We start from the raw sequence: 16879 nt of genomic DNA, 5'->3' as shown, positions 1-16879 counted from the left end.
GAGTGCTGAAGCAGCAGGATGGAGGCCAGCCTCGGCTACACAGTGGATTTGAGGGCAGCCTTGGCTACACAGTGGATTTGAGGGCAGCCTACAAGACTTTATTTCAAAAGCCAAGCAAGGACAATGGAGACAGCTTGATGGGTAAGGGAGATGCGTGCGAGCCTGAGTTCAATCCCTGCCTACGGTGAAAGAAAATTCAGCTCCTAAATTATTCTCTGGCCTCCACACACACCATGGTACTCATGTTCCTGTAAATAACACACACACACACACACACACACACACACACACACATCTTGTAAGTTTCGTACATTACTGAGTTTGTTTTTAGATAGTGTCTCTCTCTATTTAGCCCTGGATGTCCAGGAAATCTCTAGGTAGACCAAGTTAGCCTTGAATTTACAGAGATCAGCCTGGTTAGCTGGGCGGGGTGGCACACACCTTTAATCCCAGCACTTGGGAGGCAGAGGCAGGAGGATCGCTTGGAATTCAAGGCCAGCATGATCTACAGAGTCCAGGAGAGCCAAGGCTACACACAGAAACCCTGTCTCAAAACAAAAAACAAAAACAAAATAACAAAAAACAGAGATCTGCCTGGCTCTACTTCTCAAGTGCAGGGATTAAAGATGCCCACTACCATACCTGGCCCACGTTTGTTTTGTTTATCTGTGTGTGTTCATATTAACTACACACAATCATTCAGGGCTTCCCCCGCTCCCCATACCTCCCATGACATATTTCTGAGACAGGATCACACGTTGCCCGGCCTAGCCTTAAAATGACTATATTGCTGAGAATGACCTTCAACTCCTAACACTTCTGCCACCACCTCCCAAGTGCTGGGATTATAAGATGTGCCACCAAGCACAGCTTGTTTTTTGTTTTGTTTTGAGGCAGAATCTCCAAAAAAATATAGGCTAGGCTGGCCTTGAACTGAATTTTTTTTTCCAAGACAGGGTTTCTCTATGTAGCCCTGGCTGTGCTGGACGCACTTTGTAGACCAGGCTTGTCTTGAACTCACAGCAATCCACCTGCCTCTGCCTACTGAGTGCTGGGATTAAAGGCATGTGCTGACCCCTTGAACTGAATTTATGGGCAAAGCTAGCCCAGAATTTCTGATTCTCCTGCCTCAATCTCCTAAATTTGACATTGTATGTGTACTCCCCATCCCCATACCTCATATCTTTCTTTTTACTTGAAATATACTCAAAAATCTATAATGCCGTTCATGCTAGGCATGGTGGCACAGACCTGCGATACTAACTACTCAGGAGGTAAAAGCGGGAGAATCACAGGCTCACGGCCAGTCTCAGCACAGCCTGAGACCCTGACTCCAAATAGAAGGTAACAAAAGGGCCAGTTATGGAGGCGCTCACCTTTCATCGCTGCGCTCCGGAGGCAGGCAGATCGCTGTGAGCTCCAGGCCAGGCAGGGCTACATAGTGAGACACTGTCTCAGAACACCAAAACAAAGTCCAAAAAAAAAAAGAACTGGAGGCTTGGGTCAGTAATTAAGAGTTTGGGCCTCTCAGGCCAGGTGTGGTGGCTCACGCCTTTAATCCCAGGCAGAGGCAGGCGGATCTCTGCGAGTTCAAGGCCAACCTGGTGTATAGAGTGAGTTCAGACAGCAAAGGCTACACAGAACCTTTGCTGGAGAAGAAAAAACGAACGAAGGAAAGAAAGAAAATAAGTAAGTATGGGCCTCTCTTCCAAAAGACCTGAGTAGGGCTCCCAGCACCCACATGATAGTTCACAACTGTCTGAACCAACATCCTCCTCTGGCCTCCATGGGCACCAGACAGGCAAGAGATGCGCAGACACACGTGCAGGCAAAATACTACATGTATAAAAGAAGATTTAAAATATGCACAAAATAAAATAAAAATTAAAAGTACAAAAAGGTTTGAGGCTAGTTCAGTGGTAAGGTGTGTGAAGCTCCGCCTTTAATCTCCAACACAACAGCACATGTCACTCAAAATTTCTCTAAAAAGCAGGATAGTGGGTGATTTTACTTTTTCCTTTCCAAATTTAAAGAATTTCTAAGACATGTATTAGCTTTAAAAGACACTCAAGTTACTTAAGGGCTTATGAGGCTGATAGGCTAATGTTTCTCTTACCCCTTTGGGTGTAACTCACCGTGGATGCTCACCTGGCCTGTAGTTAATGTTTCTCCTACAGCCAGGCCTCAGAAACCTCGGCCTCACTCTCAAGCCTCTCGTGGATGCTTGCAGTTTACAGACACTTCACATGAAGAACCTGGAAGCAGTAGAAAGGTATTTGAAAGGTTAAACTTTAAATTTTTTCTGTGCAAGCTGGGCGGTGGTGGCGCACGCCTTTAATGCCAGCACTGGGGGAGGCAGGGGTGGGCAGATTTCTGTGAAGCTGATATGCGCGAGTAGATTAGCACATTTCCTGGTACGTGGTGTGCTGCTACTGATCTAGCAAACGCCTTTCTCTCAGTACCTGTCCATAAGAACAAACAGAAGCAATTTGCTTAGTCGACATGCCAGAAGTATACCTTTACAGTTTTACTTCAAGCCTTGTGTCATAACAAAGAGACCGCTGTCTCTTCCACACAGTATTACATTGATTGGTCCACTACAGCGACAACATTATGCTGACTGGACCATGTGAGGAGGTAGCAACCACTTCTAACTTGGTGACATGCACATCAGAGGATGGGAAATAAATCCAACTAAATTTAAAGGGCCTTCTACCTCAATGAAACTCTTAGGAATCCACTCGTGTGGGGCATGCAGAAATATTCCTTCTAAGGTTAAGGATAAATTATTGTACCTAGCCCTTCCCACCATGAAAAAAGAAGTAGAGTATTTTAGTGGGCCCATTTGAATTCTGGAGCTAGATAATTCCTCACTTAGGTGTAGTATTTTGACCCTTATTCCAAGTTTTACTAGCTTTGAATAGGACCTGGTTGCTGCGCAGGTTGCTCTACCACTTGGGCCATAGGATTCAGCAGACCCCATGGTACTTGAGGTATCAGTGGCAGATAAGGATGCTGTTGGGAGCTTTTGGAAGGCCCCTATAGATGAATCACAGAAGAGACCTTTGGGATTTTGGAGCACGGTTCTACTACCATCTACAGACAACTATGCTCCCTTTGAGTGACAGCTCTTGACCTACTATTGGGCCTTAGTGGAAATCTGAAAGTTTGACGATGGGCCATGATGTGACCTAGGCTAGTCATCATGAGCTGGGTGTTATAAAGTAGGACATGCACAGCAGCAATCTATTATCAACTAAATATAAGTAAAATGTATGTGATCAGGCCCAAGCAGGTCCTGAAGGCATAAGCAAGTTACATAATCCCAGCCTGTAATCCCAGCACTCGGGAGGCCAAGGCAGGCAGATTTCTGTCAGTTTGAGGCCAGCCTGGTTTACAAAATGAGTCCAGAAAAGCCAAGGCCACACAAAGAAACTGTCCTAAAAACTGGAAAAAAGAAAAAAAAAAAAAAAAGAAGGTGCCCGAATGCCTCCTATGTTTCTACTCCCACTGCAGTACCATGTGTTGCCAAGCATGCCTCATGGGTGTGCCCCAAGACAAAGAAGAGGAGACGAGGGGCTGGTTTAGTGATGGTTCGGCCTGTTATGCAGGTGCCACCCAGAGGTGGGTAACTACAGCATCACAGCCCCTTTCTAAAGCAACCCTGAAAGATACCAGCAAAGGGAAACCTGCACAGTGGGCAAAACTTCAGGCATATCTGGGGCTCAGGGTTGGTCTCTGCTGTGGGCAGATCTGGCATTGAGCAGCAGCTGTAGCCATGTCAGCCTTGGTGAGTGGAAGGCCATGCTGCCGAGCTCATCCTAACCTCCATTTCAGCCATCATGGACACTGTTCATGGGCCCATTAAGAGTAACGTGGATTTGCGTGTCATCCTTGCGCAGGGGCCATGCTAATCTTCTCTGTATCGCTCGCAAATTTGTGAAGGGTTCCAAATTAAAAAAAAAAAAAAAAGAGTAACAGGGATAGTTAGAGAAGACGCTGACTCTGCTCCCTTCACAGCCAGAGACTTGCAGCAGTGGGCCCACAATCACGGCCACTGGTCTTACCATAGTCCCCACCACCCTGAAGCATCTGGCCTGAAAAGGATGGAATGACCTTTTGAGAACAGTTACAGCAGCAGTTAGGTGACAGCGGGCTGCAGGGCTAGGACAGAGCTCTCCAGAAGGCAGTACATGATTTGAATCTGCATCTAATATAGGGTACAGCTTCTGCCATCGCCAGGATCCATGGGTCCAGGAATCAAGGGGTCAAAAAGGGAATTGTGCCATGCACGATCATCCCTAGTAACCCACTAGGAAAATGTTTGCTTCCTGTTCCCTCTGCCCTAAGTTCTGCTGGCCTAGAAGTTTTGGTTCCAGACTGGGAACCGGCATCTCCTGCCAGGAGCCACAACAAACATCCATTTGAACTAGAAGTTGAGACTTCTCCTGGCTCCTTTGGGTTTCCGATGCCCTTAAGCCAGCAGGCAAAGAAAGGAATAACAACTGGTCCAGATTAGCAGAGGGGAATAGGATTGCTTCTCCACAGTAGAGTTAAGAAAGATTAGCTCTTCTAAACTTAGTGGCGCATGCCTATAATCCTAGCGCTTGTGGAGGTAGAAGCAGATGGAGTTCTGTGAGTTCAAGGCCAGCCTGGTCTACAAAGTGAGTCTAGGACAGCCAAGGCTACACAGAGAAACTCTGTCTTGAAAAACAAAACAAACAAACAAACAAAAAGAATGTCCCTCTAGGAGCATTGCCATCTAGTCTAACATCCATAATGCATTTGCAGCTCTATGAAGGATAGTTACATCATGTCACGTGTAATTATGACCTGGCTATTGTTTTCGTTTGGAAATTAAGAATGGCCTAAGAGGCCAGGAGGTGGTGGTGCACGCCTTTAATCCCAGCCCTGGGGAAGCAGAGGCAGGTGGATCTCTGTGAGTTCGAGGCCAGCCTGGTCTACAAAGCAAGCCCAGGAGCGGTAAGGCTACAACAGAGAAGTCCTGTCTGGAAAAACAAAAGAAGACAAAAACAAAAACAAAAAACAAACAAAACTGCATACGTAGCCTGGCATGGTGGCGCAAGCCTGCAATCCCAGTGCTGGGGTGGCAGAGGCAAGCAGACTTTAAGGCCAGCAGGGTCTACATAGGGAGTCTCAAAAAATAAAAATAAAAATGGCATAAGTAGATATAAGCAGATACATCAAGTTGACAAGGGGTCAACATGTGATGGCTATTCTTAGTTGTCAACTACAATTAACTAAAACCCAAGCAGGTAGGTACATCTGTGACTTTTTTTTTCCTTAATTAATCATGTAAAGTGGGAAAACCCCCTTCTAATCAGAATCTTGTCGCTTTCTTTTTGTTTTGTTTTTTTCAAGGCAGGGTTTCTCTGTGTAGGCCTGGCTGTCCTGGATTTTGTGGACCAGGCTGGCCTCAAACTCACAGCACTCTGCCTGCCTCTGCCTCCTTTGTTGCTGGGATCAAAGGCGTGAGCCACCATGCCCAGCTGGAAAATATTCTTTTAATCCAGATCTCTCAAGGTAGAAGACCTGCATATTAATCTGGGCCACACCTTCTGCTGGCAGCCTATAGAAAGGACGTGGAAGAAGGCAGCTCGCTCTCTCTGCCTGCTTGCTCTTGCTGGCAAGTCCGTTCTCTCACTGACGTTAGAGCCCAGCTCATCCGTCCGGCCTGCAGACTGAACAACTCCTGGATTCCTGGACCTTCCATTGGTGGACAGCATTGCTGAACTAGCCGGACCACAGCCTGCAAGGCTTCCAAATACACACATATCTCCTGTTCCTCCATAGAACCCTGACTGATAGAACACCTTTCTATTAATGCTTAATTCCATCTTTTTCTAAGAAAGGATCTTGGGCTACTGATTTACATGCCTCTGTCTCAAAATACAAATCTAAATAATAACTCAAAGACTAGTCAATGCCACCATTATCAATTCTGTTTCCTAACTGCTACCATGGCAAGAATAGTGTTTGTGAAAGGATACATAAATTATCCTCTCTGCTCTTCTCCCAAAAATGTTTGTGTGTGTGTGTGTGTGTGTGTGTGTGTGTGTATTTTTTAATAAAAATTTTAAAAGTGAAGAGGCTGGATGTACAGGCTCCCATTGTAAAGAACAGATCCAAGAAAAGCTAAAGGGAAAAAAAATATAAAGGGAATGTAAAACTCAGTCTCTCCTGATACCAGAATCAGAAACAAAGAACTTTTCCACATAGCTTTTTCTTGACCAAGCTTAATGGCACCTGCAACATAAACTGATGAGAATGAGCTCTTCAACATAAACCTGGCCAAAATAATGTTTCAAATTTGCCAACCTACTTGGTATAATCCAGTTTTTCCACGCTTGCTATTTAGCTGTCAACTTAGACAGGGCCTTCCTATCCATCCAGTTCAACATATATGCAGCCTGGCTGTCTCATCCCTGTCTAGCTAAACCCTGCTTCCCAAGAGTCCATGTGTGTCCCACACACTTCAGAAACCCAGCCTTCCCTGTGTTAAGTCTCAGGCATCTCCACTCATAAATTGCCAGAAGACTTGTAAAACAAAAACAATGCTTTTAGTTACATAATAGTAACTTACACAGCTTCTGTCTTAAAAATAGAAATTGGTAGAGTTCTAGCTTAGCATATACAAAGCCCTGGGCTCAATCCCCAGCACACACAACATAGAGCATGCTGGTGCACACCCATAAACCCAGCACTCCAGCCGTGAAGGAAGAGGAGTAAGAGCTCAAGAGTAGCCTACACCAGCTGGAGAGACAGTTCAGTGGTTAGGAGCACAGGCTGCTCTCACAGAGGACCCAGGTTCAACTCCCAGCACCCACAGGGCAGTCTGTAACTCCAGTTCCAGGGGATCCAATGCCCTCATATAGACACATGTAGGCAAAACACCAATGTACATAAGATAATAAATGAACTATAAGAAAAAACACCTATTTAAAACAACAGCCTAAGCCAGGTGTGGTGGCGCACGCCTTTAATCCCAGCACTTGGGAGGCAGAGGCAGGAGGATCACTGTGAGTTCGAGGACAGCCTCGTCTACAAAGTGAGTCTAGGACAGCAAGGCAAGGCTACCCAGTGAAACCCTGTCTCAAAAAACCAAAAACAAAACAAAACAACAATCAGCCTATGCTACATAGCTTCTTTCAGGCCGACATGGGCTACACAGGGCCCGATGTAGGCTCAATTTTCTTAACCAATATATTTTATTACAAACTTATTAACAGAGCGTATGTCACTTATAACCCAACTAACCTAAACAATAGGAAAAGAGGATTAAAGAATACAATAACAAAACTGTAACGATATCAGTTCCGAGGAATGATTCTCCTGGCGTAATCAGCAGGATTTCTTCTGCTGGAACCTGGAGTAACCAGAACCCGGAACCTCAGCAGGAGCCGGAGTCCCAAAGCCTTCCCCCAAGTGGTTCTCTCTAGGAGTATCTCGAAGTGGAGCCATGAACAGCCAAAACAATCCCAAGTCTCCAAAGGCCCCGCCTCCTGTAAAGCCCGTGTGCTCTGACCCCAGCCTCCTGTCCTGTAGCGCCCGTGTGCTCTGACCCCAGCCTCCTGTCCTGTAGCGCCCGTGTGCTCTGACCCCAGCCTCCTGTCCTGTAGCGCCCGTGTGCTCTGACCCCAGCCTCCTGTCCTGTAGCGCCCGTGTGCTCTGACCCCAGCCTCCTGTCCTGTAGCGCCCGTGTGCTCTGACCCCAGCCTCCTCTCCCTTCAAGCTCTCTTTGCCTTTATTTCCCACCATGCTGTTCCCTGCTGCTGCTTCAGCCAAACTGTCCTTTTGCCACCCTGAAAATGCCAAGCATCTTTCCACTCTTCTGCTTGAAAAGCTCTCTATGTGGACCCACAGTGAACTGTCTCCCCTCCTTCAGCTCTTGGCTCAAATACCACCACCTTCAGGTATTACCCTTTGTGTGTACGGCATACCTGAAGCTGGGAATTCTGAGAAATCCACACTCAGAGAGTACACATAGGAGTAATCTGAAAGCTGTTTTCTTTTCTCTCTCTTTCTTTTTTTTGTTGTTGTTGGTTTTTGACACAGGATTTCTTTGTGTAGCCTTGGCTGTGCTGGAGAAAAGCTGTTTTCTATAGAAACATCTATAAAAATATGTCTGTTACAAAACTATTTGTATCAGCTACTGGGCTGTTCTACAGCTTTTATTACCTAAGATATATTATGTGAATGGCAGGACAGTATTTACTCACTGTAATTCACAGCTAAGCTTTCTATAACTTGAATGGCCACTGTATAAAGCCCTATCTATTCCTTCCTTCCATTTATTTACTTACTTAATTATTGGTTGGCCTCCAACTCAGAGATCTGGCTGCCTCTGGCTCCTGGGTGCTGGCATGACAGCAGTGTGCCGCTACACTCAGCCTCCTATTCCTCTCTGTAGCTCAGGAAGCTACATGAGCTCAATCATGAATCCAGTCCTTCTTTTTGTTTGGCTCTTGTACACACATGATTTATCAAAATGTTTGGGTTTTCTCCTGTTAATTTGTCTTATGTCAAGTTAATTCACATTCTAGCCAAAGAACCTCAATAGGTGAGGGGTGAGCTATTTTTCATTCCGGTACATCTTGGTTGTCCACTTTTTTTGATCACTCTTGAAGTTTCATTCCCTTATCTGTGTATTTACTTACAGGGGATGGGGCATGCCATGGCACACATGGAAGTCAGAGGTCACCTTGCAGAGTTAGCTCTTCCCTCCCACTATGTGGGAACCAGAGACCTAACTCGGGATGACAGCATGCACCTTTCCTAGCTGAACCATCTTGCCAGGCCCTTTGATTACCATTTTTATTTATTTTTTTATTTTTTTTAATATTTTATTTAATTTTAATTTATATATGTTGGTGTCAGATCTTGGCGTTACAGACAGTTGTGAGCTGCCATGTGGGTGCTGGGAATTGAACCCGGGTCCTTTGGAAGAGCAGGCAGTGCTCTTAACCGCTGAGCCATCTCTCCAGCCCTGATTACCATTTTTAAAGTACTGCCCCACCCTGCCTTGCCGGGCATTCTCTAGGAACCAATCTGCCTTATTTTCCTTATTTTCTTCAGAGTACCTACTATCAGCTGATGTATCACAGACAGAGAGAGACACACATAGACACACACTGGAAACCAAACTTTGATCTTCTGGAACAGCAGCAAGAGCTCTAAAACACTGTGCCATCTCTCCAGCTCCCGAGGCACATAGTATCTATGGACTGCTGTGCCATATGCACTCACTCCATCATTGACTAAAATGTCATACAACTCTGTGTGTGTGTGTGTGTGTTTGCACTCAGCTTAGCTTGTATATATATGAACACGAGCATGAACATGCATTTGGAGGCCACAGGTAAACCCTGGGGATTGCTCCCCAGAAGCTATCTCCCTTACTGGTCTGGAAGAAAACTACTAGGCTAGAGTGGCTGGCTCAGAAACCCCCTTGTCTCTGCTTTCCAGCTTTGGGATTACAAGTGCACACCACTATGTCTTGCTTTTTTTTTTTTTTTTGTTTTTTGTTTTTTGTTTTTTGAAACATCTTTTCTGTGTATCATTGGGTTTCCTGGAACTCACTCTGTAGAACAGGCTGGCCTTGAACTCAGAGATCACCTGCCTCTGCCTCCCAAGTGTCAGGATTAAAGGCGTGTGTCATCACTGCCTGGGTCAAACTTGGATTCTTTTTTTGTTTGTTTGTTTTTCGAGACAGGGTTTCTCTGTGTAGCCTTGGCTGTCCTGGACTCACTTTGTAGACCAGGCTGGCCTCGAACTCACAGCGACCCACCTGCCTCTGCCTCCCAAGTGTTGGGATTAAAGGCGTGCGCCACCACGCCCGGCCAAACTTAGATTCTTATGCTAGCATAGCAAGCATTTTACAGACTGAGCCTTAGCCTCCATTACAGTTTTTGTTTGTTTGCTTTTTGTCTTTCCACTAGAATGAACTACATGAGGCAATAACTTAGTTTTGCTTGGTATTTGTTTCCCAGTGCCTAGAAGAGTCGGGGCTCAATAATTTGGTTAGAGGAAGCTCCCACCATTAATAGTCTGGTTTGCTAAGGTCTTTTCCTCAGATCCTCAGTCCCAGTGCTCTGGGTTGAGATAACCAATGTGAGCAAGATGTGGACTATACCTCAGCTCCTGAGAGAGTACAGCTGTTAGAAACGCCTTCTCTGCAGCAACTTAAAACTACCAGTTAGCTTAACTTCCTTTAAGCAAAATGCTGGGGACCTCATATATAAGATGAATAACAAACTGGTGGCAATTTGTCTGGATCTCTCCTTCCCTAGGTGAAACAAAACCCCAGGGGGACTATCTGTATCCCTCCATGCCCAATGGAGGCGGGGAAGACACACTGTGAGTTGCACAGACAACAGAGGATCCAGAGTGAGTCCTGCAAGAAAAGAGGAGGAGTCCTAGGGAGGAGCCTCCAGGCTGGGGATGGAGACAGCAACCTTGGTAGACCAAGGTTGTTGAGGGTGCTGTTTCTATTGCAGAGCAGATCACTGGTGATTACCCTTAAATCTAACCACACTAAACCAGACAAATCAGCGACTGCAGAAAAGCAAGACTCGATGTAAGCTGAGGGCTGGGGAAAAACCAAGAGGAGAATGGCACCCGAATCCACCAGCCTTGAGACAGGCGTCTGCTAGGAGAAGGGGTCGGCTAACAATACTGCTTCACTCAGCCCAAACAAAACTGGTGGTTGCCCACAAGAAAGTCAGGAATTTCTCCAGGTTCCACTGGGCCCTAAAAAGTACCTGGGTAATTTTCAAGCAGAAGGTGAAGAGCCCCATGTGGCTGCTGGGGACATTGTTTTAGGGAGTCTGGAAAACCCTGTGATGGCAAAAAGACTTTTAAGAGCCACTTAAAAAAGGATACTGAGAAGAAGTGGGTGTTCCAAGGGGGAGCCCTTCAGACACTTCTACTCCATTTGAGACCTGAATGAGATTACTAAAAATTTCTGTGCTGGGGTTTCTGATGGGGCTTCCCCCAAGAAAACCACAGAACTGCAGAATTTGCAAATGGAGCTGAGGTGCATCAACGAAGCACAAATTCCTATCTGTGTCTCACTGAAGAAGCCAGAACAGGTAAGAAGAGATCTGCAGCTTGGGAAAGGCCAAACTAGGGGTTCCCCCTACAATGCTTGCTCTATGCTCCTAACAATGGTGACTCCATTGGGCAAAAGGGTATCTCCAGGGCTGGCTGTACCAGTGACTGGCCCACTTGGGGCCTCACCCACATTCAAAACACCCCACCCAAAGTTTCACCCACTGGGGGCTAGGTCTCAGTGAACTGGCTAGTTTCTTGAGGAGTAACTCCAGGGGGTAAAGTTCAGAGCCTTGAGGGAAGAAGCTCATTCTGGAGAAGAAGTGCGTCTACCCTACAATTAAGGGTAGGGAAGGGCTTGTATTCCGGCAGCTGCGTATCATTATTCCATTTTACAGGTGGGAGAATCAGTAGACAAGAGACCCAAACAGGTTCAACATTTTTCAGGTGACTCAGGCAGGCTGGTAGTAAGATGGCCAGAGGGGAGTTCCAATCCTTAGAGCATCACCCCACAATTAGCAGAGATTCTGGGGCAGGCCGTCTCCCCGCAGACACGCCACTCTCAGTGATTGACAAGGCTGAGATTTTAACAATGAAGCCCATCAAGGCTGGGCAAACTCCTGATGCCACTCAACACTTGCCACGCCTGAGCTTTACGAGGGCCGCCATCTGAGGTCTCCACATATTTGGGAACCTGCTGCTGCTGATAAAGGCACTGTTCTCAGACACCTGAACAATGCCACAAGTGCAGCAAGAAATGAGCACCTTCTACAGGCATGCTTTCCTCAGCCCAACAGCAGCTGGCATTCTGTGGTTGTCTGTCTGGATTACTAGTTCCTGAACAAGGTATGGATAGAAAGGATTTGGACTCTGAAATTAGGCCTACCTCAATTTAAATTTCACACGCAGACACTTAGTTGGCTGAGAAACATTTCAGCTCATTTAGCTACTGGGAGCTTTATGTGGAACCTGGGAATAAACTGACCTACCTTGGAAAGTTACTGTGTGGAGCATAATGAATGACCACATATTTCCGTGATGGAGAGAGAGCACTGAAAACACCACTTGCCTTATAGTAGCTGCTCAGTAAATCGGCTACATTGAAATATAAACCACAATGTGAATGCATGAGGCGCTCAAGTTACTCAGGAAAGGCAAAGTTCTTTTCCCTTGGCTAAAGGACGCTAAGTTCAGCGCATACCCTGAGCGAACCACCGGGACTCTGAGCGTGGTGGCTGCGGCCTCCAGGAAGTTTGGGAATGCTACTGTAGCAGCACCTCACAGCTCAGAGAAGGGCTGTGCCTAAAAGGAAATGGGCAGGCACCTTCTTCCACCGAGGCTCAGCTAACACTCAGTGGAATGTTCTTTACCCCCTGGTTTCGGGGAAGAGTGCATGCCCAGAATTGGTTCTGCCGTAACTGGCTCTTCTGCACACATTCCCTCGGCTTACCAAGCAGAAGTAGCAAGTTACCAGGTATGTTGCCCAACAGGCTCCAGAAAGTCTTGAGTGGAGAGACACCAGGAGGTGGAATTTTAGTCAGTGGAGATCTATTGAACTTGCCCTAAGCTGCAGCCTGAGATAGATTTAGCATTTTTCCAGGTTAGTGAAACAAGACACGCAATAGGGAGCAGCTGGCAACTCTGCAGAGGCTGGCAGTCCAGCAGGTACCTCTTCCTTCTGCCTACGGTTTGTAGCTGGCACGGGCCTACCTGGTATTCGGACCACTAGCTAAAGACAGCGGGCAAGCAATAGAGGCAGAGGGCCCCAGTCTCCTTGCCGATGCCTCAAAGGGTGTGTCTGAAGGGCAGGAATCCTGTCCCTCCTGTCATCAGCTGAACAAATATTTGCCCCAAAAGAGAATCAAAGCAAGAATGAACAGAAGAGGTCACAGCACAAACCAACAGGAACTATTTAATCATTCATCTCCCCAGGGAGCTCATTTACAGATTGGCTTTCAAGGCTGGCAATCCTTAGCTCAAGGGAGCCCACCTTTACCTCAGCCAACTCTACTCTGGTCATCTGACCTCTACTGACAAGTGACCTCCTTGCCTTTACACGAGCTACTGACCGAGCAGAGCAGGTAAAGTTTCAAGAAATGGGAAACTAGAGACAGGATGGGGTCCCTGGGCAAACCCAGGAGGTCTCTTTCTCAGCAGTAAAGCAAAGTGCCTGCCCCGCCCTAGGCCCAGCCTATGGACAACTGAATTCTTGACATTCCGGAGTCCATGGTGCATGGCCCTTCCACCTCACTTCCTCCAATGGATGACTTATTTTCACAGCCTGTCCATTTTCTACATACTCTGAGGGGACAGAACATGTCTCAGAAGCCCCAAGCTCCCTTCTTCCAGAATGGAGTTACTCTGAAGGGTGAAAACTGCCTACTCCAGTGGCCACTGGTGAGGAAGCTCTCACCTCTACCTCACCCTGACTAGGTGACAAGCAGAAGGATTCTCTGAAGAAAAGGGACTCACTGGCGTCAGCCTCTGTGAGTCACAGTGGTCTGCTAAGCAAGGCAAGCTGGCCACATTTTTCTAGTGCGAGAACTAAGGCCCCAGAACGTAAACCAGCCTGTCCAAGATCACATGGCCAGTTAAGTGACAGGGCCAGGACTCACACCCACATCCAGTCTGTCACCAAACCTTAATTTCCTATGGAGCCTTACAGACCAGGTTCTTGCTCTGCCGGCAAACAGCTGCCTCAGTAAAGAGGCCCCAGGGCCCTGACCAGAAAAGCACTAGGCAGAACAGCTGGAGATCCCCACCCGACCCTGGGGCAGTGAGGTGCAAAGTCCTGGGGCTCAGTATATGACACAGCAAGAGCTCCACAAACAAACCAACCATGCAGAAAGTTGCATACCTTGGGGAAAATGAACTTAGGGCCACAGCACAAACACAACCAGCCCAGACCACTTTCCTCTAAAGCCAGACAGCACTCAGCCACTCAAGACAGTGGGGCTCCTGCCTGGCCAAATGGTCTGAGTACTGTGCATGCAATTACCCTGGGCTTGAGATCACCGGCCCTTCTGTTTCTCTATGTACCGTGTTCTTCACCCCCAGCCAAGGTGACCCACGACACGAGGGCGGGCAGGACGCAGGGAGAACTTGCCACTCATAGGTTTTAAGCCAAGGAAACAGCCTATGTTTTTCTTTGCTGAGAGAGAAACTGGAACAAAACTGTGAAACTGTGGGGCTAGAATGAAAGACGAAGGTCCTTCAAGAACTGGGTCGTCTGTATTTTCAAGGCTAACCTCTTGTTTCGATAGCAAGCCAGGAATGTCTCCGCAACAATCAACAGCCTCAACAATCATGCCATGCAACAGAAAAGAGACCGCCAAGGGCAGTTGGGATTCACCACAGAGAGGAGACACACAAGGGGCGTGGCTCTTACCCAGCCGCCGTTCTCCTGGATCCAAGGCTCTAGGTGGTCATTCAGGTAGGTGGCCATCCAACCTGCGATCCGACTCACCAATACCTGCATCTCCTTGTCCACGCTTTCCACGCACAGTGCCCCAAAGGAGAAAAAGGCCGCGATGCGACCCCAGTTTACCCCATCCCGGAAGAGTTCATTGACTACCTGTTCAAAGCTCTGATACGCTGTCCCTGGGGTTATATGGAGCTGGGATGTTAGATCACTGAACGCCCGCCGGTACCGCAGTTCAAACTCATCGCCGGCCTCTCTCAGCGCTTGCTTCACTGCTGCCATGGGAATCACCTCCCGTGCTTCCAAGCTGCTGCTGTGGCCAGTGGCTCCATTCACCGCCCGGCTGTCCGCCAGGTGCCAGGATGGGTTGCCATTGACGGCACTGGGGGTCTCCCTCTCTGACTCAGTTACTTCTGGGGCCTCAGTCCTGTTCTCTTCGACATCACTAAACTGGCTCCAGCTGTATCCTTTCTGGGAAAGCTTGTAGGAGAGAAAGTCAACCACCAGCTCCCGGTTGCTCTGAGACATTTTTATAATAGAGATGGGCTCAACCAGTCCATTGTCCAAAACACCTGCTCACTCACTGGGTCTGCTCGGTGTTTAGCGATTCTCTTCCAGGATCCAAAGCCAAGAGACGGTTCTGAAGAGAGAGAAAGAGCTTCAGGAGAAAAATTTTAATATGCATGTCATTTACCTTACAATATCCCCATTCCTCCTCCAGGTACCAGAATTGGTTTCTTTGTGGCTCTTAGGAAGGTCTGGGTCCAGGTTCTAAAGGACTTCAATTAAGTCAGATTGAAAGGACCAGCAAGCTTTGAATTGTTTCATCAGCCTCTTTTTACTACAACCACCCACCCCTTTTTCTCCGAAATGCCTTTCTCAAAAAGTCACCCCCATTGGCATACAACCCCCCCCCTCGCTCCCCACCTACATTCAAATCTATCTCCGGCGACAGCTAGCAGGTGCAGCCCCCCGGAAGATCTTTTGTATCATAGGTCAGGAGGAGGTGGTTCTGGGTCGCCGGTAACTCAGCCAAAGCCCCGGCCAGAGGGATCGTGCGACCTGGTAGGCAAGCCCAGAAGGAGACCAATTGCGAAGCTTAGGAACCCTCGCTTGCTTTTTCCATCGTCCAGATCGAGAGCGGCCTCTCTCTGCTCCGCAGCCTCCAGCCACCCGGGAGCCCAACCCCCTCGCTCTAGCACGCCCCTCGGCTCTCCGCCTCCTACTGGGAGCCAGGAGAACTCTCCCGGAGGTATGGGCTTAGTGTAATTCCGCCCCCCCCCCCCCGCGTCGCCCAGCTTTCTTTCTTTCTATTTAAGTACCAGCCCTGGATGAGGCTTCCGAAACCCTAAAGGGACTTCTCAGGGAACCTCAAGGTTTCGCGCAGGGTCGCGGGGAGGGGGAAACGGCCTTGGCTCTGCGATCTGATTTCGGAAAGACCACCCCCGGGCCTTTCCGAGAGGCTGTATGCTGGAGACCCCCCACAAACACCGCTGGTTGTTTCTGAATTTCCCAAAAGGCCCTGGACAGGGCGTTGGGGGACTGCCAGATCCTCCATTCCGCGCCCGGACACAATGGCCGCCGGCACCCCGCACAAAGACGGGGGTGAGAGGGAGGCGCTGCGCCCCGCCACCGGCCAGGAAGAAGGGTCGAGGCTCCCACGGCGGAGACCTCGTTTTCCTGAGGCCGGGCCCAAGGCGGCCTCCTGGAGCCCCCTGCAGGGCTCCGGGGCCGCCGGCTGCTACGCGCAGAAGCCCCGGGTGGGTGGGCTGAGGCCTCGCTTACAGCTCGCGCTCCCCCGGGCCGGGTACCCGCCGAGCCACCGCCCCGTTGCTAGGCAACCGCCTTCCCTCAGGGGCGCCCCCTAGACCTCTCCTGGAAGGAGGGGTCTCGCCCCCGCGGCCTGCCCCAGCATAGCCAATCCGCGGGCCAAAGCGGCACGGAAGCGGGACGGCAAAGGCTCCCATTGGGCGCACGGCCTGTCAGGCACAAGGGAGGCGGCGCTCTCACCTGCGAGCCCAGTGAGCCGCGGGGGGCCACATCCCCCCTTCATCGGCCTGGTGGCTTCCAGACGCGACGGCGCTTCGCGGCAGAGTTGTACACCGCGGACTTGGGTCGGCCTACCTGGCTTGACTGCTCGCGCCGCGTCTCCCGGAGAAGCCGGCCTCAGTTTCCCCTGAAGAGACCGGGGGAACTTGCAAGCGCAGTCACTTCCGGTGCCGAGGCAGCGCGCGCGAGCCCGAGACGCAAGAGGAGTGCGCGCCAGGAGGGACTGGCTTCGAGACGTGGGGATGGGCGCCCCCTGGCGACGGATTTGAGGAGTCGCAGGCGCATTCTGTGGTTCTTCCATCCTTCCGTTTTTTATACTCAAAAGAGCACTTTTTCTTG

At 48.9% G+C, this 16879-nt stretch overlaps 2 protein-coding genes and 1 long non-coding RNA gene across 4 annotated transcripts in view; 1 reads left to right on the top strand and 2 right to left on the bottom strand.

Annotated features, from left to right (window-relative positions):
• The window catches only part of LOC311594393 (targeting protein for Xklp2-like), a 31361-nt gene extending 29704 nt beyond the window's left edge, over nt 1-1657 (bottom strand). Inside the window, exon 1 of the mRNA XM_084776029.1 lies at nt 1377-1657. Coding sequence (XP_084632155.1) covers nt 1377-1383 — 7 coding nt within the window. The 5' untranslated portion in view covers nt 1384-1657. The remainder of the gene's footprint in view (nt 1-1376) is intronic.
• A 491-nt stretch (nt 1658-2148) lies between these two features.
• Nucleotides 2149-16738, bottom strand: LOC311594409 (bcl-2-like protein 1). Of its 2 annotated transcripts, none has more exons than XM_084776079.1 (3): nt 16616-16738; nt 14459-15131; nt 2149-2255 (listed from the first exon to the last, which is right to left on the bottom strand). In XM_084776079.1, exons 2-3 carry the CDS (start codon nt 15017-15019, stop codon nt 2232-2234), a joined length of 585 nt encoding a protein of 194 aa, XP_084632205.1. In that variant the 5' UTR covers nt 15020-15131; nt 16616-16738; the 3' UTR covers nt 2149-2231. The 2 variants fall into 2 exon arrangements, with proteins under 2 accessions (XP_084632205.1, XP_084632204.1); XM_084776078.1 differs by lacking the exon at nt 16616-16738 and adding an exon at nt 15423-15518.
• Nucleotides 2153-5937, top strand: LOC311594416. The gene is made up of 2 exons (XR_014778076.1): nt 2153-2272; nt 5535-5937. It is a non-coding gene; the product is annotated as an uncharacterized lncRNA (long non-coding RNA).
• Nucleotides 16739-16879: the final 141 nt, after the last annotated feature.

The sequence above is a fragment of the Acomys minous genome (genome assembly GCF_964271855.1).
Source record: "Acomys minous genome assembly, chromosome: 3".
NCBI classification, from domain to species: Eukaryota; Metazoa; Chordata; class Mammalia; order Rodentia; family Muridae; genus Acomys; species Acomys minous.
Note: the sequence above shows the minus strand (reverse complement) of the source record. Positions and strands in the feature narration are given on the sequence as shown.

Bases quoted from the DNA above. Each gene is read 5' to 3' on its own strand.
- LOC311594409 (XM_084776079.1), bottom strand. From the start codon at position 15,019: ATGTCTCAGAGCAACCGGGAGCTGGTGGTTGACTTTCTCTCCTACAAG. The intron at 2,256-14,458 runs GTAAGAGCCACG...TACTGCTTCCAG, and splicing joins TCCAGGAGAACGGCGGCTGG to GTTCTTCATGTGAAGTGTCT.